The sequence below is a fragment of the Lynx canadensis genome, chromosome D4 (assembly GCF_007474595.2).
Source record: "Lynx canadensis isolate LIC74 chromosome D4, mLynCan4.pri.v2, whole genome shotgun sequence".
NCBI lineage: Eukaryota > Metazoa > Chordata > Mammalia > Carnivora > Felidae > Lynx > Lynx canadensis.
In genome coordinates this window covers 88,801,441-88,823,691 of record NC_044315.2, presented here as the reverse complement: position 1 = coordinate 88,823,691, position 22,251 = coordinate 88,801,441, and the positions used below count along the sequence as shown (strand labels likewise).

The window sequence follows — 22,251 nt, the reverse complement described above, 5'->3', positions numbered from 1 at the left end:
CCCAGCCTTCTGCCCTTGGCCCAGGCCTGCCCGTGTGCCCTCTGGCCCCACAAACCTGCCTCGAATCTCACCCGGGAACGCCACACCCCCAGAAACCTGCACAGGGCAAGTGGAGGCCATGAACTGAGGCCCCGTCACCTGTCCGTGGAGCCACCTTCTGCTCCCCGATCCTCGAGGCTCTGGGAACACAGTGCTTGCCCCGGGAGTGTCGGGCAAATGGGGGATGGGCTCTGTGAAACGGGGCGCCTGTCGCCGATGTGAGTTCAAGGGCGTGTGTAGATGCTGTCTTCTGAGTTACCCGATACGTGATGTGTGTGCCCCCTTTTGGGGGGGGGCACACGGCAGAGAGCAGAGACCCCGATGACTTCCTGCCAAAGAGCTGTCGTGACTTCCGTGACTTTCCTGCACCTTCTGGTTCCTGCCTGGGTGGGAAGTAGGAGCCATGAAAGGTCCCCACGGCCAAGGGAGGGCGGGGAGGGGTGGCCATGGGTGGCTCTGAAATCTCCCGGAGCTGGGAGAAGGGGGCGGAGCGGCGGGGAGAGGCCCCTGGCTGGATTCTCTGAGTAACACTTGTGGACACGGAAATGTGAACTTCATACATTTTCCCGTACTCTCCAACTATTATTCACAAGATATTTTAAGATATTCTTCTTATGCTTTTTAAAAGCCATTTAAACATGTTCCAACCACTCTTGGCTCACAAGTCAGGTAAAAACAGGCAGCAGGCAGGCGTTGTCCTGGGGGGCCGTGGTTTGCTGACCCCCCCCCCCCCGCTCCCATTCTAGAGCTGGGATAGGAAGTGAGCTTGCTGTCTCTCTCCCACTCAAATCGGTGGCCTTCCAACCCTCTCCTGCAGCTCCGTCTTGGGGGCTGGGCTTCAACAGCGCTGCCACTGGCCATTGGGTGACTTTGTATAAATTAAAAATGCACGTCCTTTCCTTTTGGCACACTGCACCCTGGGCTTGGCAAGATGAGTAGATGTGAGCCTTGCTTCTTGGCCAGACGCCCTAGAGCAGTGAACAACCTATACCACTGTCCCTGGACATCTGCATCCACCCCGAAAGCTGCTCAGCCCCCCCGAAGTCGGCCGTGGTTGGGAGGCCCAGGGACAATGAAAGCAGGGCCGGTAAAGCCGACTTTTTAAGGATTCTCGGCCTCACATTTAATTTCAAAAATGGGCAGGCTTTGAGCACCGACTGCGTGCTGGGGGCTGGGGAAGCACAGAGATGGGGAAGGCCCTGCCTTGGCAACGGCGAGGATTTGGGGGCAAGAAGTGACGGTAAGCAGAGGTAGGGGAGGCTCTGTGCGAGCTTCCTGGCGAAGGGGGCTTTGCTGATAAGCCTTAAGAGGCCGGCGAGAACAGGAAGTGGGAAGGAAAGAGAAGGCTTTCCAGGCAGAGGAAGCGACCTGACAAGGGTCTGGGACTCAGGAGGCACGCAGCCTCTCCAGGAAACAGAGTCAACTGGGGGCCGGGGCATGTGATGAGGTGAGACTGGGGCCAATAACCCAGACTGTGGGGTTTGGGCCAGGCGCCGGGGAGCTATTGAGGGTGCTGGGAGAGGAAAGACGACATACGAACTGTGCCTCCGGAGCAATAACCCGACTGTGCATCCTTGAGCGGGGCAGGGAGAGTGTAGAGCAGGAGGCGGTTCCCTCATGCGGCCGACAAGCCTGTAGCTGAGCCTCTGCCGGAGACGTCGGGAGCTTGGCGGTTACGCACTTGGACTCCGGCATCCACAGACGGACCCGGGTGTGGCTCTCGGTCCTGCTGTGTGATCTTGGGGAAGGTACTTAAGTTCTCTGAGCCTCGGCATCCTTAGCTGTAAAATGGGGATACCCACTAGCCTTACTTAGAGGTCTTAACGGCAAGCAACAGGAAATGGCTGATTTAAGCAGGAAAGGAATGTACCGGAGGGAGGCTGGGAGGCCAGAGAAACCAGCTCAGGGCCAGGCAGCCAGGAACGGAGTCCCCCGGAGCTAGCCAGGCATGACCTGGTAGAAAACCCCCTACCCCAGTGCCGCTGGCACGGAGCCCTGGGCACAGCTACACCTGGGCACGGACACCCCCACCAGGACAGGTCCGGGCCTGGGGTGCAGTCTGCGGTTCCTTTCAAGGAGATCCCCGTGTCCCTGCCTCTTTGCTTCCCCAGCCGTCGAGCCAGCGGCTGTTCTGACCGGTGGGGCCGGGGCCGCGTGCCTACGACCCTCACCGCGAGGGAGGCTGAGAAGCCAGCGGCTGGAGCCTTTAGCTGCCATGGTGGGAGTCATCCCTGCCTCCCCCCAAATCTCAGAAGATGGGGAAGGACGCGGTTGACCGTGTGCAAGGCACTGGCGACCCAATGATGACCGAGATACGTATGACCCCGCCTCTTACCGAGCTCTTTGCCAAGAGGGCGTCACCATAGTCCAGGGGACAGTCGTGGGGACCCGAAGCAGGGCACGGGGTCAGCCGTCTTCCAGGGGTCCCCAGATGGGCTCCCAGGTCTCTGCCTTTGGCACCCGGGGCCTCAGGGAGAGGCTGGCAGGACGCCTCCGTTTCTCACCAAGAGGCTTGGTGCCATCCTGCTGTGCTGATGTCCGGGCAGAGGGGAGCGGGAAGCTTCTCCAGGAAATGCGTGGAGGGACCTGAAGGTGCGGCAGGCCGGACGGGGTCAGTTTTGAAAGGGGTCGGCTCTCCTGAGCTGCTGGCGACGGGGGAGGCCCGAGTGAGGCAGGCGGGCACGGGGGCCTGGCGAGTGCGTTCAAGAGGGCAGAGCCGGTGTGAGAGCAGCTGAGGGTCCCCCAAAGACCCGGGGACAGACAGACCCACAAACCTCTCTTCAAGCTCCGGAGGAGAGCACTTACGCCTCCCGGATCCGCGTCCGGGGCTAAAAGCTCTCTTGTTTTCCTAACTCAGAACATCTGAGTTACGGCGCGTGCCCCTGGGAACCCCCTCGGCAGGCAGAGCGGCATCAGTGCGACAGCCAGTGCCCAGAAATCAGAGTGAAGGGTTAGGACGGGCTTAATGAAAGACCAAGGAGGCAGCACAGGCGCTTCCTCTCGGGTGGACGTGACGCCAGTGTCCCGGAAAGTCCATCAGGATTTGGGCCGGAGGAGGGCGACATCCAGGGCCCGGGCTGCAGGGGCCGTTACAGGGGAGTCGATGAGCAACGCCAGCCACCCGCCCCAGCCCTCCTGCTCAGACACCTGGATCAAGGGACCCGCAAGAAAGGCCGCTCTCGGCTGAGAAGTGCTCGTGAGCCCGACAAACGTTAATAACCATTTGGACTTCCGTCAAAAGCAATCTTTGCCCAGATACCTCTGGGCATCTGTCAGGATCACCTCCCTGCCACACGGAATCTCTCGGAAACTCAATTGTTGTTTGGGAAGGAGCCGGCGGCCGTCTCTCTGAACCCGGTACAATCCATCGTCATTAGGCTCCGTGTCTAAGCTGCCAGGCCTCAAGTGCGGACACCCGAGAGCTCTCCCTTGGCGGACGGGGCACCCGGGGCCGCAGCCACAGCCTGCTTCCTGGAGAGACCAGACCCGGCAAGCGTGGGGCTCGGCAGCCCCGTCCGCCTAGGGGCCGCTTCACGGATTATACACCGCTGCCCTGCCTGGTACCCCGCCCACCCAGCTCATGCGGGTCCGTGGAGCTCACCGTCACACGGTGACTGTCATTTATTCAACCACTGAGCACCAACCACAGGCCAGAGGATTCAACGGCGAGCTCCTGGCCCGGTGGGGGGCTGGGCACAGCAGCTGACTTGTGCGAGGGCCGTAGGGGGGGGGCCGGGGCGTGGGGGAGAGCCCCTGACCCAGCCGGGGCGGCCAAGAGAGGCTTCTGGACGGGGAGGTCCACGCGCTGGGGGATGAGGTGAGAACGGCGTTCCAGGCAGAGCGAAGGTGCGCCCGGTGTTGTGCACGGAGGTGGCAGGGCTCGGTCTGGGTCCACGGGCGCTCTGCTCTGCTGGCCTCTGGGGCCGGAGGGGCCAGGGATAGAGAGGGAGGTTTTGTCCCGAGGGTAGATTGGGCTCCTGTCGCCCTCAGGATTTCCCCAGGTGGGGAGTGGCCCAGAGAGCTGGGGCCCCGGGCACGGCGAGGGGGGACGCGAGTTCTGTGCGCCCTGAATCGTTACTGCAGAAAGCAGGAACTGCCAGGTGGGAAAGAGGCCACGTGTGGCTCCTGGGGGCGAGGAGGCCACAGAGGCAGGTGGACACATGCCACAAGGCCACCTTTGGGCTGATGCGGCCACTGGCCCTGACTGATGAGCCCAAGCCTTCCCCCCACGCTCATCAAAGCCGTAGTGGCCGGGGGCACATGAGGGCATGCTGATTGTCACGGCTGCTCTTGAACTTGACGCGTGCACCCAGCCCCGCCCCCGCCCCTGCCCCTGAGAAGCAGGAGGGAAGGCGGGAGGGAGGGGCCGCTTCCCGCTGGCCCGTGACTCTGGGCAGGGGGCCCAGCCTGGCTGCCCACCATCCGTGTTCCCTCCGCACCGGTCACACGAGTGACCGCTCGCACCTGTGGCGGGGATGCGTCGCCTCACTGAGCCTTACTTTCTCGTCTGCTAGACGAGGCTAATAGAGCGCCGTTCACGGGGGGAGAGCGGCGGAGTCCTTCGCAGGCCGTGTCCCCGCGACGGAGGAGCGGGGCGAGCAGGGGTCCGTGCCGAGCCTCGAGGATTCGTTCCCTGTGAACAGAGGAGCCGTGCTCCCTCCTATAGGATCTTACGGTCCGCGGTGTTTACAGGGGAGGAAGAGTCACCAAAACCGGGGCCGGATGTCCCCATTTGGAAGCTGATGCGTGGGACCAGGCTGGCTGTTTCCAGCTCACCTCCCCCCTGGTCTTGCGAGACTGGGAGGGTCACATCCCCTCTTGGGGCGCCCCCTTTCTGGTCCGGCCACCAGCGTAGCCCTTGTGTCTTGTGTGGCTGCTTTGCAGGGCCTGGGGAATGGGGTGGCCGTGCCCAGGACGCGGGGTGGGCTTGGGGTGTCCCTGCCTCTCTGCCCTGAGGCACAGCCCTGCCCCAACGGGATCTGCCCGTGGCCGGCTGTCCCTGGGCCTGATCGCCAGACCCTCCCTCGCCTTTGCATAATTACCAACCGGGGGTCACCGAAATCGGGGCCAGTTCAGCCTCTCCTACCGCAGGAACCCGCAATGGGATCGATCCTGCTCCGCGTTCCCGCTGGGATTCACCGCGCGGCCGGCTGTTCCCACCGCCGCGAGCTGAGTGGCCCAAACCCCGTTCTGCACGGTGACCACGCTCTCTGCCAGGCGCTTTCCCGTCGTGCGAGGTCAGCGGCTCAGATATGCGCTAATTGGCTTTGCTGTGCGAGAAAACTCTCCCTCCCCACCTGAGCTCCCAGGCAGGGAGGAAAAATCCTTCCCTCACTCGGAAGACATCAAAGGAGCCACCACGGACGCAGAGCCCAGCCGGCAGTGGGATGAGGCGTCAGGGAGAGATAAAAGCTTCCAGCGTTGCTCGAGCCACGATGCGAGGCGCGGCGCCCAGCCCGGGACCCCGGCCGGGGCGGGGAGGGGGCTGGACAGCAGGTGTGGGGGGACCCTCCGGGGGGCACTGGCTCCTCCCACACTTGGGCTGAGGCTTCGCTAGTCCTCGTGACAGGCCGCGGCGGCTGGGGGGACCTGCTGGAGCATCCGCGGGCCACCGCGTCCCCAAACGCAGCCAGGCTCGGCCGCGGCTCCCCGCTGCCCTGCGGGGTCCTTAGGGCCGCACACGCTAGTAAACGAGCGTGGTGGCTGGCCCGCGTCCCTCGAGCCATCTGCGGGGAGAAAGCCTGCCTCCCTCCAGAGCAGTTTGGGTTTTTGAAACTTTGACGTAAAACGGGGTGCTACACGTGAAGGCTCAGTCTGGTACCTTTCTTTGCGTTTGATAAACAGCAGCTCCCGGCAGCGTTTGCCAGAAGACGGAAGGGGACTGCCAAGCCCGGGAAGAATGGAAGGGAGCGAGCAAAGGGAGATAACTTGCAGTCGAAAAAAGGAGGGGGCCCGCTTCCTTCTGGGAGAGGAAGCGGTCGGAAGGAGAGGGAGGCGACGTCGGGCGACCCAGCACGGGCGCCCAGTTTACGCGGTCGCTCCACTGCATCTTCGCTGCAACCCTGCAGGGGCCGCTGGTGGGGCCTGGTTGCAGAGGGGGAAACCGAGGCGCGGAAAAGGTCCGTGACTTGTCCGAGGTCACACGGCCGAGATTCGAACTCCGCCGGCCTGTACCTGTGCCCTTGCCAGCAAGCCCAGGGAGCACGCTGGGGGCACTGCCAGAGGTGCCCCCCCCCCACCCCGCGGCCGCCTCTGAAGGGCTGCGTTGTGCGTCCGAGGTTTTGTTCTTAGAAACAAGAATCCACCTCTGCCACACCCCTCCCCGAATCACCTGCTCAGCAGGTCAGGGAGGTGGAGGACCCCGAAGCCGCCCAACCCACAAGATCCTGCCTGTCACTGATTGTTTTTTTTTCTTTTTAAAAAAATTTTTAACGTTTATTTTCCTTTTGAGAGAGAGGGAGGGGCAGAGAGGGGGGGGACAGGGGATCTGAAGCGGGCTCTGTGCTGACAGCAGCGAGCCTGACGCGGGGCTCGAACTCGAACCGTGGGATCATGACCCGAGCTGAAGTCGATGCTTAACCCGACTGAGCCACCCGGGCGCCCCTATAAAATGATTTCTGCGGCAGCTTCGTCAGAGTCTAGGGAAAATCCCAGGTGCTGCCTCCTGGGGACCCTTCTAAAGTGGCAGGGACAGCCCTGCCCCATCATAGGGTTTGGACCCACCCAGCTCCCGTCCCTGGGTCTCTCTGACCACCTGCCAAGACCCTGCTCAGTGTCGGTTCGGCTGATCATCTCCTACTCCGGGAAGCCCTGGAACCCACCCCAGCCTGATCGCCCCAGCCAGCCCGCCCGTGAGCCCAGCCACAGCACGCGGGCCCGGGGCGGCGAGGCTTTCGTTCCGCAGCACAGAGACGCCAAGACTTAGGTGGGCACACGGCTGGAGCCCCAGTGGAACTTGGTCTCCTGGATGCCAGCCCAGGGCGCTTCCTGGGGCTGGCCCAGCTTAGCCACGCCGGGTGGGCTCCCGGGCTGGGGCACCCCCTCCGCTTTGAGGACCCCCCACTATGCACAGCTCACCACCTTCTTCTCACTTGCCATATGGGAGCGCAAAGCCTCCCCTCCCCGGCTGAGGTGGGGCGGCTGTGGCCGTCCGTGAGGGCAGGGCGGTGCTGGGGGGACCACGGAGCCAGGCTCGGGCACCCAGGACAAAGGAGCCCATCTGTCTCCCGGCGGAGACAAACGCGGGCGGCCGGCCACTCCGCTCGGCCTCCACCGCCCCAAGGGCAGCGGCTCCTTCCTTTGGAACCGCCCGGTACCATCTGGGACCGTGTGGGCCCAGCCCTCCCTTGGCAAAGCCCCCAAGCGGCACTTGGAGGACACGCCGGGCGGCAGGCACTGGCTTCTGAGAGTCCGCATCGAGAAAACACGCTCTGTCTGTCTGCCTCCGTGTCACCTGCTGGAGGGGCCGAGCGACGGCGAGAGTCCAGCATCGGTCACTTTGCGGCTGCAACTCAAGGGAGGCGCGCCCGGGAGCCGGGCCACTGATGATTTTAGCCTTGAGGTTACTCTGTTTCCCTACCTTTTTCCCCTTTTGCAGGGGAGCGGGTAGCAATTCACGTCGGGGGAGCGGGTGGCAATTCACGTCCTACTGGCGGGACAGACGGGCCGGAAGCGGATACGTCCATCTTTTACGCGCTCCCTCTTCGCGTCTTCCCGTCTGGCTGATCCTTGCTCTGTACTCGAAGGCCTCCTGCCTGGTGACAGCCGTCCACCCAGCGTCCCTGAAGTCCAGCTTGCGGCTCAGCCTGGGACCCTGAGTCCGAGAAAGCGTACTCCTGGAAGTCTGGAGAGCCAGCGGTCTGGCCTGGCGCACGCCTGGAACTCGCCGGCCCCGTGGCGCTGTAGTTGGCTTGAGGGCGAGGCCGGGGGGCCGAGTCTGGAGATCCTGGCCGGTGCCGTCGCTCAGTGTTTTGAGCCAACGAGTAAGGACAGCCCGTTGGCAGAGGCCGGCAACGTCCAGAGCCGTGCTTCTCAGGACTGCGGGCCGTGATCTCTCGGCCGGTGGCGAGATCAATTGAACGTTTGTGATCGATACTACTTTTAAATCAAACAGAGTGTAATAGATTAGGACAGGATAGAAAATATTAGCGCCCATCCGTCTTACTAAGGGCAAGTATCATTCCGGAAAGGTTTGGTTTCTGATACAAACGCCTGTGGGTGTGCGCGTCGTCACGTAAACTGCGCCTCCCGGGGTCGTGGCCGTGAAGTCTTTTTTTTTTTTTTTTGTAATTTTTTTTAACGTTTATTTATTTTTGAGACGGGGAGAGACAGAGCATGAACAGGGGAGGGTCAGAGAGAGAGGGAGACACAGAATCCGAAACAGGCTCCGGGCTCTGAGCTGTCCGCACAGAGCCCGACGCGGGGCTCGAACATCATGGACCTCGAGATCATGACCTGAGCCAAAGTCGGCCGCTTACCGACCGAGCCACCCAGGCGCCCCAATCGTGGTCATGAAGTCTTAACCGCAGACCCTCCTCGCGGATGTGTCTGGGCCCTTCGAGGATCATGATTCATTACGCCTGTGGGTAAAGCGTTCTCATTGGCACACAATTGCTGTGGCTTCTAAGCGGTGCAGACCCAAACCGTCCGATACGGGGACGTCTGCCACCCTTGTTTGACGGCAGTGTGGTTTCCCCGGGGGCAGGGCGGCCCGTGCTCACCCACCGATGGTGCAGCCGGGCCGAGCCCAGCAGCACTCCGGCCTGTTACTGGCACCGGGAAAGAGGGGCTGGGAACAGGGTTTGGAGGTCGGCTCTCTGGAGGGAGACAGTTCTGGCCAGTGGCAAATAAGAGTGACGTGGGTGGGTAGGACTTTGGGCCCCTGGGTGTCCAGCCTGGCCTGGGGCTGGGTGTGAGGTGTGGGTCAGACTGCCCACTCCATGCTCACGGTCCCGCCTGGCTTCTGTTCTGCTGCAGGGACGAGGGGGTTCGGGGGACAGGATTCGGTAATAAGCGTGTGCTCAGTGAGGACTCAACCACCGGCACCTGCTGTGGCGGGCGCTCGACACCAGCTCATCTTGGGTGCCCTGCCCCCCGCTCTTCGATCAGTCCTGCTTCAGGGGAGGGTGGTGAGGGTCATGGAAGGAGGGCACCTGTTGGGATGAGCACCGGGTGGTTGTATGGAAACCAATTTGACGATACATTTCATATTGAAAAGATCAGTCCTGCTTCCCCGCGTGGGAGGGGGTCCCCTGTGTCCCGCGGCCCTCAGGGAGATGCTCAGTGGAACATCTGAATGGATGAGGGAGGCGTGGGGGTGGGCTGCTGGACGCCCAGGAAGGACATGCGTAGGGGCAAGTCTGGAAGGAAGAGCGGGCATTCCTGGGGCAGGGGCTGCGGAAGAGGGGCAGAGGGAGGCCCGACGGCCAGGCCTGGGTCTCCATGCGGCCAGTTCTCCTGCAGCGGGGCATGCGCCGAGCCCCGACCGTGGTGCCGGGCCCCTAGCGTCCTTCCCCGTGGACCGCCACTGTCCCTTGGGAGGTGCTGCTGTGACCCCCACTTATAGAGAAGGGAAACTGAGGCTCAGAGAGGTGCGGTAATTGGCCAGCGCTCTAGGTGGCGGGCCCAGGTCCCCACCATCCCGCCCCCCGCCCTCGGCCCCCCGACTCCCTCCTCCCCAGAAACGGGCTCCCCCCTGCCTTCTGCCTTCTGGAGGCTTCTCAGGGGAGCGTCTGAGCTTCTGCCAGGATTAAGCCTTTCAAAGGGCGCGTGCTCAGGGGTCCCAATCCGGCCCGTCCATACGCCCTTGGCCCACCACCTCTCAGATCTCTCCGAGCCTGATCGAATTTCCTTCCCCAGCCAGTCCCTTCTGAGCATTTCCACCTGTCGGGGCCGGGCCAGGTTTGAGGTAGCGAAGCCACTCCCTGACGTCACGGCTGCCCAAACGCCGTGACTGACGGGTCCCCACGGGCAGGGGCAGAGCAGGAGGCCAAGCTCACGGCAGATGATGCGCCCGGGCGGTTCCGGGCGACCGAAATCAGGCTGCTTAGTAATGAATCCGGCAGGCGCTGGTGCCGCAGCCAAATCTCTAACACCTCGCACGCGGGTACAGATGGAGGCGGGGGGGGGGAGGGGGCAGAGGGGGAGCAGGGGTGCTGCCTCGGCAAACAAGCAAGAAAAAGGCTTGTTACACAGAACGAGTTGGAAGGGGGGGGGGGCGGCGGGAGGGGGCAGCCAGGAACGGGATCGTCAGCGGATCCTGGAATACTCAAGGCAGCTCTCTGGCCTGGACAGCGTGGTACTTATTTGAAAGCAATTTAAACCGATGGGATTCCTGACTCCCAAATCAAGAGGTTATTAAATGGAGAACAGAGGCAGCTCGGCTGCTCATCGGTACCCTAGTCCACACCCCGTGGGCTGCGGACTGCTGGCCCCAGCCCCCACCCCCCAGGAGCGGCTGGGGCTCCGGTTCCCCAAGCCCCACACGGATCCCCGGGCCCCGGGCTTCTTATCCCGGGGGGAGGGCATGCGTGGCTCTGGCAGAATCATTTTGCGACACGGAGCTTCTGGAGGCTTCGGGGCATGTGTGTGGGTGTTCTCGGTTTTTACCAACTCGAGAATGGATTGTTTTGCTCAGTTTCCTCTTGACCCGGGGAAAGATACTAGGGCCCTTGCCCATGCCTCTTATTTGACCAGTGGGGAAACTGAGGCCCAGGCCCGGGTGGGGCCAGTCCAGGGTCGTCCAGCAAGGCAGCAGGGGTGGCCCGGAAGCCAGGGTTTCGGCACCCGGGTCTAGCAGGATTCTTCCTGAGGGCCATTTTGGGGTCTGGGGGCATTTAGTCTGTCCCGCCTTGTGCCACAATGAAGGCCCCTGAGTCCCTGCTCTGCTCTGGGTCCCGGCCGGGGGCGTGGAGCCCGGCCCCTGCCCTCCGCAAGCAGTCAGGTGGAGGGAGTGCCTGGGGCCGGGGACACGTCAGGGGTGGGCGTGGGGGGGCCCGGGGGCTGTTGGACCCAGCTCTCCATCCTTTGTAGGTGTTTCAGCGCCGGGGAGGACGGCTCCGTGAACTTCTTCCGAGGCTGGGAAGCGAACCGGGACGGCTTCGGCAAGCTCACGGGGGAGCACTGCTAGGTGAGGGCCGGGATACCTGCCTGCCGAGGGACGCGCCCTCCCCGGGGGCGGGAGGTCAGGGTCTCCAGGGGCCTCCACACACCCGAGCCATCTCCCAGGTGTGCCCGGAAAGGCGTTCCGTGCGTTCAGCGTGTCTGCGGTCGGTGAGCAGGAGGCCAAGGAAAGAAGGGGCGCGGCGAGACGGGGGGTCCCTTGGAGGGGTGTGTGGCGTTTCCAGGCGGGACGGCCGGTGCCATCCGGATCCAGAGAGCTGGGGGGCAGGGGCAGGGCTCGGTTTCGGGTACGGGGAGGGCCAGACCAACCCCCAAACTGCCCTGCCCTCGGGGGTCAGCAAACGCCCGAGGTGTGCTTGGGCACCAAGGCCATGACTCCCAAAAGAGAGGCCACAGTTCCTGGGGCCCCAGGGCACGGCGCTCGTTTCCCATCTTTGGCACACAGTCTGTGCGGAGCAGAGTAGGGCTCAAAAAGCTCGTGTCCATATTATGTTTATAACTATTTATCTTTAAATTCACGCAGCATTTTAAACATTGGGGTATCTTACATAAATGTCATTCGAAGCATAACATCCATAAAAATCACAGTCTGAGGTCTTATATATATTTGGGAGGGAGTTGGGACTCGAGGTGAGGTTTTCTTTATTTATCTGAGAAAGAGAGAGAGAGAGAGAGAGAACTTGAGGTGCGGAGAGAGAGAATCCCAAGCAGGTTCCATGCCTCAGTGGGGAGCCCGATGCGGGGCTCGATCCCACAGCCCCTGGGATCGTGACCTGAGCTGAAATCGAGTTGGATGCTCAAGTGACTGAGCCACCCAGGTGCCCCTGCTTTATGTATATATAATTCACTGTTTTAAAGTGCACAGTTCAGGGTTTGTTGTTGTTGCTGTTTTTTGAGAGAGAGAGAGAGAGGAGAATGCAAGTAAGAGAAGGGCAGAGAGAGAGGGAGACACAGAATCCGAAGCGGGCTCCAGGCTCCGAGCTGTCAGCACGGATCCTGACGTGGGGCTCGAACTCGCGAACCGCGAGATCATGACCTGAGACAAAGTCAGATGCTTAACCGACTGAGCCACCCAGGCACCCCCGGGGGGGGGGTTTAATATATTCAGAGTTGTGCAACTCTCCTAATTCCAGAACGTCTTCTCCACCCCAGAAAGCTCAGAGCCCTGTGCCCCCGTGAGCAGTCACCCCCATTTATATTTTCAATATATATTAAAACCGAGGTGCCTGGCTGGCTTAGTCGGAGGAGCGTGTGACTCTTGATCGCGGGGTCATGAGTTTGAGCCCCACGTTGGGTGTAGAGGCGGCTTAAAGACATAAACTTTAAAAAACAAAATAAACACACAGCACGGGAAAGACACGCCATGTTTGAACGGCCTCACACACCCCAGGGCACACCGGCCCCACTCTGGCCTCCCCAGGCATGGACATCTGGGAACGTCCCCCCTAGCAGGGCTGGGGCAGCTGGGCAGGAGGGAGAGGGGGTGAGAACAAAGGCACGGGGCATGTGGCTGGGCTCCAGGTGGGCGTCAGGAAGGTCCCAGGCCTGTAGGGCTTGCTTTCAGGGGACCTTCTGGGGGGAAGGAGAGGGTCAGTCCCAGAGGTGGGACCGGGCACGTGCCCGCTCGCTGTGTGCGCAGAGGCACCCGGCTGGTGATCTACGCTGTCGTTTGCCTTATGTCCGTCTCCTGCCTCCATGACCCTGTGATGCATGAGGACAGGACCCTCTCTGTCCTGACCTGCCCTGTGTCCCTGTTACCAGGAAGGGGCTGGCTGCAGGAGAGGCCAGTGTGAACTTCATTCACCACGGTCTCTACTTAGTGCCCAGCCCATCTTTATACACTTCAGCCTTGACCCCTCACACCCACCCTCACCAGCTGCACTGCTGTCCTCCCCTTTATGGGTGAGAAAACCGAGGTCCAGAAAGAGTGGGGTGTGTGTGTGTGTGTGTGGTGTGTGTTGGGGCGGAGGACGCCTGGGCAGGATTCACGAGCTTTAAAGTATACCCTGAACTGAGTGAATGAGAGCAGGGGCGGGATAGGGGCCAGGGGAGAGAAGCTTCTAGGTGGGAGACCCTTCCCCGGTCCCTCGGCCCCGCCCCCAGGTGGGTGCATAAAGACAGGGAGAAGCTGGGGGGGGGGGGCTGTTTCCATATCACCACCCGCCCCCTTAGAGCAGCGTTGGTGACCCTGCCACTCACGGCATCTTAATTGAAATCTATCAGCAGCCACCGAAGCTTCGGGAGGAAGCATTTAAGCAGGGCCTTGATTAGCTCCTGGCAGACAGGAGCCCTGAGGAGAATGTCAACGTAGCCCTCTACCGCCCTGGCTGTTGCCTCCTCTGCTTTTTCCACACCCCCTGCCCCCTTCATCCAGGGTTTTGTCTTCTCCTATTGAGTTATGGGAGCTCTTTATATATTAGGTTATTGATTCTTTGTCAGATGCACATGATACATATTTACTTCCAGTCATTTGTCTTTTGGCTGCTTTTTTGTTGCTGTTGTTAAATTATTGCTGATTTTCCTAGATGTTTTAAACTTTCATGTAGCCAATTCTTGCCAGTTTTTTCCTTCCTATCCTCTGGGCTTGAGGCCCTGCTTTCCCCTCCCGGTTTTCTAAAAATGATTCCTATCTTAACAAAAAAATTTTTTTTCTTTAGTGTTTGTATTAGGTGCGGATCCGTAACCCATCTGGGAGTTTGTTTGGGGTGACGGTATGAGGGTTGGAGGTCTGAGTATTTTCCTCTCTCTTTTTTTTTTTTTAATTTTTTTTTTCAAACGTTTATTTATTTTTGAGACAGAGAGAGACAGAGCACGAACGGGGGAGGGTCAGAGAGAGAGGGAGACACAGAATCCGAAACAGGCTCCAGGCTCTGAGCCGTCAGCACAGAGCCCGATGCGAGGCTCGAACTCACACACCGTGAGATCGTGACCTGAGCCGAAGTCGGACGCTCAACTGGCTGGGCCCCCCAGGCGCCCCTTCCTCTCTCTTTTAACCCCCCAGCCGCCTCTTCCTCCAGCTTTGATGGCGATGGGGGCCCCCGATCTCAGCTCACCATCCAGGGGCCCAGTGAGGTGGCGGGGGGCGGGGCAGGGGGGCGGGAGTGTCCTGGCAGGTCAGGATTTCTGCAGGGGCTGCAGAAACACAGAAAGTGAAGAGAGAGGGAGAGCAAGGGGGTGGAGACGGCAGAGGAACCCCGCAGCCCCCACCCGGCCCCTCCTCCAGGGCACCCTGCCCAGGGGCCCCTCGCGGGCGCTGGGATGGCCCGTCCAGCTTAGCCCAGAGGAATGATGTGCCAAATGTGGGCCTTTGGGCACCAGCCACCACTCAGTGATGGGGAAAGGGATTCCCCAGCGTCCCTGCCAGGCTGGTCTCCCTCTTTGCCCCGTCCCTGGAGCCGATGATCCGTCTCGGACAAGAACTGGGTAAGGGCAAGGCGTCTGGGCCAGTCTGCCTGGGTTCAACTCCTAGCTCTGCCACTTACCAGCTGGGTGACCTGGGCCCGCACCTTAACCTCTCTGTGCCTCATTTTTCTCACCTGTAAAATAGGGATAACGAAGCCCCTGCCTCGTTGACCATGACAGCAGGAGCAACAGACACCCGGGTAACGTGTGCAGCGGGCCAGGCGCTGTTCTAAGAGCTGTTCAGGGATTCTTTAATTAAATTGGGCTCATTCTAATTCTGCTGGATTCATTAACCCCCGAGAAGTGCTCGGAACGGTGCCCGGCATTCGTAAGTGCCGTCCAGCTGGTGGCTGTTGTCGCCCCTGCCCTTACAGCTTGCGGAACCCTCCTGGCCCTTCATCTCAGCCCCGTGAGGCCCACTCCGCAGATGTACAAGCCGGGGCCCCGAGAGAGGGACAGCGGCTTACTCTGAAACTCCAGCCCGGGCGGGGGGGAGCAGAGCAGAGCAGAGAGAGGCAGGGAGACGAGACCCTTCTGCTCTCAGAGCCCGGTCCTGGCCAGGTCCCGGGAGAGTAGGGCGGGCGGGGTTGCCGTGGCCCCTGCGACGTCACGGCGGCTTCTCCTGTGCCCCCGACCTAGACCGTGGGACCCAGGCTTCCCTCCGGCCTCGCTGGGGGAGGGTCCGCGCAGCCTTCTCGCCCCGTTAGCTTGCACGCCCCGGCCCCACCGATGGGTTTGGAGCTCAGGAGGGAGAGGCTGATGAAGTGTCACTCGATGCTGATAAGTTGTAATTTTAATTAAACGCCCTCGTAATCAAGAGGTAATCAAAGTGGCAGGGAAGCACCTTGAATGTGAGTGTGTGGGAGGGAGGGAGGGCGCGGGACGATGGGGGTGTGGGGGCAGGTACAGGGCCAGGCCCTGGAGACAGCAGGAGACTCAGCCCTCCCACTTCTCCGCTCAGCCGCTGAGGCAGCATTTATTGAGCACCTATGGTGGACGGAGCCCCGCTCACATGCTGGGATTCAGCGTGAACGGGACAGTCCGTTGCTCTCATGGAGCTTCCACAGTGGGGGGCAGGCCTCGGGGGCACAGAATGATACACACCAATGGGGGGAGCAGCTGGGTTGGCAGAGGTCCTGGACCCAGACAGGAGGCCAGGCAGCCTTCCCCAGGTGCGGCCTGAAAACGAACAGAGCATAATGTGGGGGAGTAGGGACAAGTGTCCCAGGCAGAGGGAACAGCATGTGCAAAGTCTCAGAGGCCAGGTTCAGGGAGATATATACGCGTCCCAGATCCTTTCCGGCCGGAGCCCTGAGTGGGAGAGAGGATGAGGGGGGTCGCCACCCCCAACCCAGATTTTCCGGGTTCCTTCCGAAACCTACAGTCTTTCTACTGACCTTCCACTCAAACGTTTGGAAAGCAGAGCCCGACTTAAAGCCCGACAGAGAAAACCAAACACGAGAAATGGTCGGTCCTCGGTTTGCTGCCAAACACAGGCTGGCCCCAGCCGCGTGCCCTCGGCTCTCGGGTCGCCCCAGTTCCCTCCCGCGGGGGTCACCTTGTGAGCCCCTCCCCCCACGTCTGCCCTTCCCTCCCCGACTCCAGGGCTCAGGAGGATCCACGCTCTGACCACGCAGGCCGCCTACGAGCTCCACGTGGACCTCGAGGACTTCGAGAACGGCACGGCCTACGCCCGCTACGGGAGCTTTGGCGTGGGCCTGTTCTCCGTGGACCCGGAGGAAGACGGCTACCCGCTCACCGTGGCCGACTACTCGGGCACTGCAGGTGGGACCCCGGGGCGGCAGCGGGGAAAAGGGAGGGCAGGTGTGGGGGGACGCCCACCAGTCTCCCCACTCAGGAGGTCAAAGAAGCCCCAGGCCCAGTGCTTCTGGCCTCCACCTTCGAGTCCCGCCTGGCCCCCATCCCGGCAACGCAGAGCACCGGGGCCCGAACTGTTCACCCATTTGGCAGACGGGCAAAGGGAGCCTCGAGCCAGGCAGCAGGACACCCGGGGCTTGTGTTCTGCTGGGCCTCTAAAGTGTGGTGGCTGCACCTCTCTGGGCTGGGTTTCTCTTCTGAGGCGGAGGCAGGAGAGCAAGGAGAGGGAGCGCGTGAAGAAGCTGGGAGAAGGGACAGAGACGGCCAGGACCCAGGGACAGCCCGGGGACCCCCAGGGCGGCACCGTGGGCGCACGCGAGCCGCACAGGCTCCAGGGTGTGGTGGGACGGACGTGCGCGCACAGCCGGGGCACACGTGGGCCACCACGGCGCACGTCCAGGGGAGGCGCCCTGAGGACGCAGCGGCGTGCGTCTGTGTCTGCGCCTGCGCAGGGGACTCCCTCCTGAAGCACAGCGGCATGAGGTTCACCACCAAGGACCGCGACAGTGACCACTCGGAGAACAACTGCGCGGCCTTCTACCGCGGCGCCTGGTGGTACCGCAACTGCCACACGTCCAACCTGAACGGGCAGTACCTGCGGGGCGCGCACGCCTCCTACGCCGACGGCATCGAGTGGTCCTCCTGGACCGGCTGGCAGTACTCGCTCAAGTTCTCCGAGATGAAGATCCGGCCGGTCCGCGAGGACCGCTAGCTGGGCGCTCCCCACCCCGGCCCCCCGCCCCCACCCATCCCCGCGCCCCCCGTGGTCCCCGAGCCCAGCCCCACCCTGCATCTCTCCCCCCGACGCCCACCTGCCCGCACGTGGCCGGCCTGCTCACGTGTTGGGGGGGGGGTTGTATGTCCCCTTCACGCTGTCCTCACCCCTCAGTTCACCTCTGCTGATGGGGGGGGCGACTCGACACCCCCAAATTCTGCCCGCCCGGACTTCGGCTCCTGGGCTAAGCGTCTTGACTTCCCGTGCTCAGCAGTCGGCCCGGCACCCCGGCAGACCCTCCGCTTCGCCCGTCCAGACACCCGGCGTTATGGGGGCACGGGGCAGGGGCCGGCGGCACCCCAGCAGCCTTTTCAGGAGACGGAGGGAGTGTCTGGTCTTTCTGAGTCAGGTCTGAGGCCAGCCGCCTCTGGCCTCGAAATTTCACTTCCCTGGTGCCTGATGATCCGGCCTCTCCCCCAAGGGCCAGACAAAGGCTGGACAGCCATATGCCAACCCTTCCCCCAGGCCAGGCCGGGGTGCGGCTGCCCGTGGGGACTCCTACCCCGAGGCCAGTTTCCTGGAGCTCCCCCACCCCCACCCCTGTGTTCCTGCAGGCCTGGGAGGTCCTCAGTCCCTTTGGCTGCTGCGCCCAGCCTCCTGCCTTCCTGGGGCGGCGGAGCCCCACCCCACCCTATCCTCTTTCCCGCGGGAGGCTGGGGCAGGTCCTGAATCCTCTGGGCCTGGCCGGTGAGGATCTCTATTTTCTGGGCTGCCGTGGGGCGTGTCCCACCATTCCCAGGGACTCCGGGATCCTAGGGCCCCCTGGCATCAGGTCTGCAGGGGGGAGGGTGGACCAGGAGGGGTTGGGTGGCCGTTAGCCCTCCAGCCGGGAGACTCAAGTGGGGGCGGCTGCCCCCTGCTGGCGACTCTGGGCACTGCCAAGACTCGCTGGGCAAATGGGGGAGACTGAGGCACCACCAGACGCTGGAAACCATCTTTCGTTGAATCCTCCCAATGCCCAACATACTATCACTCTACCCCTCCCCCTCCCCCTAAGAACTGGCCAAGATGAGCAGCCCTCAACCTGAGATCAACCCGCTGGGACCCCAATGCCTTTGCCCTCAGAACGAAGCACCAGGCTGTTTTTCTACGTTCCTACCTGTGGGGATTTGATGGGGACGGGGGCGGGGGGGGGGGGTGGTCGGCGTTTCGAGAGGGCTGGAAGGTCACCCTGGGGGGCTGCCCGGAGGATGGGCCGGAGGGAGGGAGGGCGTGTTTCCTTCCTTCACCGGAAGGCAGATGAAGACAGGCACATAGGGGAGCGCGGGCTTTAGCTCTCCCTTCCCCACCCACCCAAGTTTGCGGTTCAGTAATCACGTGCCACGGACCCGTGTGCAACCTGGCCAGTCCCCTGGAGCTCCACCTGGTCGCAGCCTTCAGCAGAGTTTCGCAGGACATCTGCTGTGGGCCGGGGCCTGCCTGGGCGCTGGGCAACACCGCATCCCCGCCCTGTCGGCCCCGCGGCTTGAAGCGAACATGGCCGTGAAACAGACGGCTGCAGCCCGGGGTGAGCAGGTGCTGGGGAGCAGCCCGGCTGCTGGAGCCGTGTGGGGTGGGGGAGATGGGGGGAGGAGGGCTCTCCCCTGCCAGTCCCCTTTCCCGTCCTCTAGAAGAGAGCCAGCCCCCCACCCCACCCCGAGCTGCCAGGACCCGCGGCCACAGTGCAGACTCTGGCTGGGTGGGACCCCAAGTCCTCATCCCGGGGAGCCCCCTTCTCCCCCACCAGCCCCAGGCGAGAGCCGGCTTCTGCCGCCAGCCTTGCAGTGCCAGCCGCCGTTTGGAAAGTGTCGAGTGCTTTCTGATCTGTCATCACACAAACTCCCGGTGAGTGTGATGTTAACGGATTCACAGATGTGCGTGCGCGTCGGGAAGCTCGGGGGCACTCCTGCCAGGGCTTGGCTGCAGAACAGACGTGTGCCGCGGCTCCGGCCTGGTGTGGGGACAGGTGCGGGTGGCCTTCAGGAGCATCCGGCCGACCTGAAGACACCCGTTCCTGCCGACCCGAGAGCGCCAGCCCCGCTCCCGGCCCAGGACTGGCACAGAGGGCTGTGGCCGGCTCAAACACTGGCTGAATGGGCACTAAAGCCGTCACGGTGGGCCAGCGCACCCCCCTTCCTAAAGGGCACCCTTTGAAGGCTGGTGCGGAGCACAGAGGGTCCCTGAACACCCGCTCCGGGCCAGGAGGCTGTGCTGAGCAAAGCAGGCTCTGGCCCCCGGCCTCCGGGAGCCCGCGGTGTGAGGTCAGCGTGGATGGCCATCGAGTGAGTGATCCCAGGAAGAAGAGGGTGTCAGGAGAGCAAGTCGCAAGACGCAGCTCCACTGAGGACGGAGGGATGTGTGCAAAAGGTCACCCGGGACCCAGGCTCATTGCACCTGAACTCCGTCTCGAGGGGCCTAAGCTGATGGTTTGACAGTGGGGGTCTGTGACCTGACCAACCCTCCCTCCCTTTCCTTCTTCCACTGATGAGGGGAACGACGAGTCAAGCAGAGGAGGGGGTCTCGACACGGGGATCTCGGGGGCAGTGCACGGGGCTCCAGAAGCTGCCGAAGGTTCCCTTCCCCCAGCACGGGTAGGTTCTGTGCAATCAGCCAGTGGCCTCACTCATTCTGCACCCCCCGCCCCAGACTTTGGACGCGTCTCTCGAGAGTTCAACCAGAGGCCGCCTGATGGGCCACCTGAGCTCGCTGCGTCCAGAGGGTGGATGGCGCCTGCACTTCCGCCCTCGGTGGCCTCAGCACCACCCACCAGGGGATCAGGACAGTGCCGGGAGTAGTGCCCGGATTGCATCGTCCCCCTGTGGCTGTGTGCAATTCGGCTTGAGAATGTTCGTCTTGGGGGCAGAAACGGTATCACAGGCCTGCCTCTTCCTGCCCCCCTGCTCGCCCCACCAGCCACCCTCGGTCACACGGGCCTCTGGCTGGCCGGTCTGGGGCCCGAGCCCCATCACCCAGGATTCGGAAGGTCGGTCAACAGGATCTGCCCCACGTCATGGCGACAGGGGGGGCTTCGGCTAGGCCCGTGGTCACACCTCTGTCCCGCGCAGTCTGAGGAGCAACGTGCCTGCGGGAGACGTGCTAAACCTAGAACAAAGGGCGCTGGGCTCTGGTCCATGCGGCCGGGGGCCTCCCCAGGGCCTCTGTCTTCACCTGCCTGCAGGGAGAGAGCTATCCCCAGACCCCAAGGGGGCCAAGCGACTGGCAGGACTCAGCAGACCCAGAGGTTTGGGGCTGGACACGGGGGGGACTGCCCGACTGTCCACACACGGCTGGCAGGGTGTGTGTGGAGGTGCTGGAGGACCAGCACGGCTGCCGATGGACAGAGTGTGGTGTGGGACAGAAGCTGGTCTGGGCTGCAAACACTTGGCGTCGTGTGTCCCTGTCTCTAATAAAGTCTTGTGCTGACCCGGCTGCCTCTAACCTTGCTCGGCGCCCCACGTCAAGGCCGCCTCCTTCCCGATTTCCCCAGACTTCCTCACCGTCTTTATTTCTATTGAAGAAACGGTGTTTCCCAGGTAGCCCTGTGTCCCCAGAGGCCACCCCCGATCCTTGAGCAGAACCAGCCGCACACCGGCCAGCAGCTGGGCCACCTCCCGGCGGGGGAGATCCTCCTGGGGCCAGGCGTCTGGGGATGGGCCCGTGCATCCCACGGGGGTCCCCAGGGTCTCTCTTGTGGCCGAGACTGGAGTCCTGAGGAGCTGAGACTTTATTAAAAACAACAGTCCCTAGTGGCTATTCATAAAACCAGTGTGAAGCTTGAGGACAAAATCACCCCCTGAGCTGATGTAATGAAGTCCAAGATCTATCGAGTGCCCGTATCAGAGACCTGGTGCGGGGCCTGAGCCGGGATGTGCTGGACCCCTGCCTGAGGCCCCCTGTGGGGGCAGCTGGGGGGTGTCTGCCCACCGGGCCACACGGGGGACAGAGGTCTCTGTCCCGGTGGCTGGAGGCTTCTAGAACGTTCACAGAGCGCTATCCCCCTTCATAACGTGTCCCCGGCCAACGGCGTGCGGTCTCGCCTTCCCAGTATCAGACCCACAGGGACCCCCTGGCTATGTGGCTCCCGGGCCACCGAGTTGATCACGGCCACCTGCCTCCCCACGGGCTCACGGGGCCAACTGCCAGGCTGTCACCCCAACACATCCCACTCTTGCAACGTCACAGCCCTATGCAGAGAAGCAAGGGCCAGGGTGTCTTAAGGAACTGAGGCTGCTGTGAGCTCGGCCATCCTGGGACTTGGCCCTGATGTTCTAGGGAGGTTTCCCGGGGAACCTCAGTCCTGGTGGAAGAAAGCAGGACCCCCTGAAACCTCTCTCCCATTTTACCCTGACCCCGTGAAAAGCCTCTGTTCCAGGAAGCTGAACGGAGCCTACTGTTCTCCGGCTGACAGCCTGAGCCGTCCTTGACCTTCCCACAGCCCAGAGCCTGTCGATCTGCTGCTCTGGAGGCCCAGAGGTCGTCACCTCTCCCATTGCCCATCCCCTGGAGGGAGTCCAGGAAGAGTACTTGAAAGCAATCTTTCGGGCCGGCTGTTCCCAGGGGGACACCTGGGGACCTCCTCCGACTCACCCCCAACCTCACCCCCACCCCAAGCCCCAACACTCGGGACTTCCTGTGGCCTCTTTTCAGAGCTGCGGGCGCCAGCCCTGAAGGGACCTGGGTCATGGCGGGCCTCACAGCAGAACCTCTTCTTGGAGTTCGGCCTGTCAGAGAGCCAAGCGGAGATTTTCTCCGGGCGGGAATGGGGTGGCCCTGGGGTTTGACCCCACCCCTGCCCTCCCGACACCCCCCAGCTGAGAAATTTCACAGAGCGGAGCTTGGGAACCCAAACCTGTCTCTTTACACCCACAAGAACTGAGGCAGAGGAGGCAAGCATCTGGCCCAGGCCTCACAGCATGGTAGGGACCCACCGCGGGCCGCACCCCATCACTAAGCGGCACCCAAGGTCACAACCAACCAGCACTAAGTAGGGAGATCAAATGACACCGCTCCTCTGGTCTCCCACGCACACACCAGCCCCTCAGGGGACAGAAGCCAGC

General features: G+C 62.4%; 1 protein-coding gene across 1 annotated transcript in view; it reads left to right on the top strand.

The window, feature by feature from the left end:
* Window positions 1-17,161, top strand: part of FIBCD1 (fibrinogen C domain containing 1) — a 30,191-nt gene extending 13,030 nt beyond the window's left edge. Inside the window, 5 exon segments of the mRNA XM_030293518.1 lie at window positions 11,071-11,085; window positions 11,087-11,162; window positions 11,435-11,440; window positions 16,168-16,347; window positions 16,893-17,161. Coding sequence (XP_030149378.1) covers window positions 11,071-11,085; window positions 11,087-11,162; window positions 11,435-11,440; window positions 16,168-16,347; window positions 16,893-17,152 — 537 coding nt within the window. The 3' untranslated portion in view covers window positions 17,153-17,161.
* The last annotated feature ends 5,090 nt before the right edge of the window (window positions 17,162-22,251 follow it).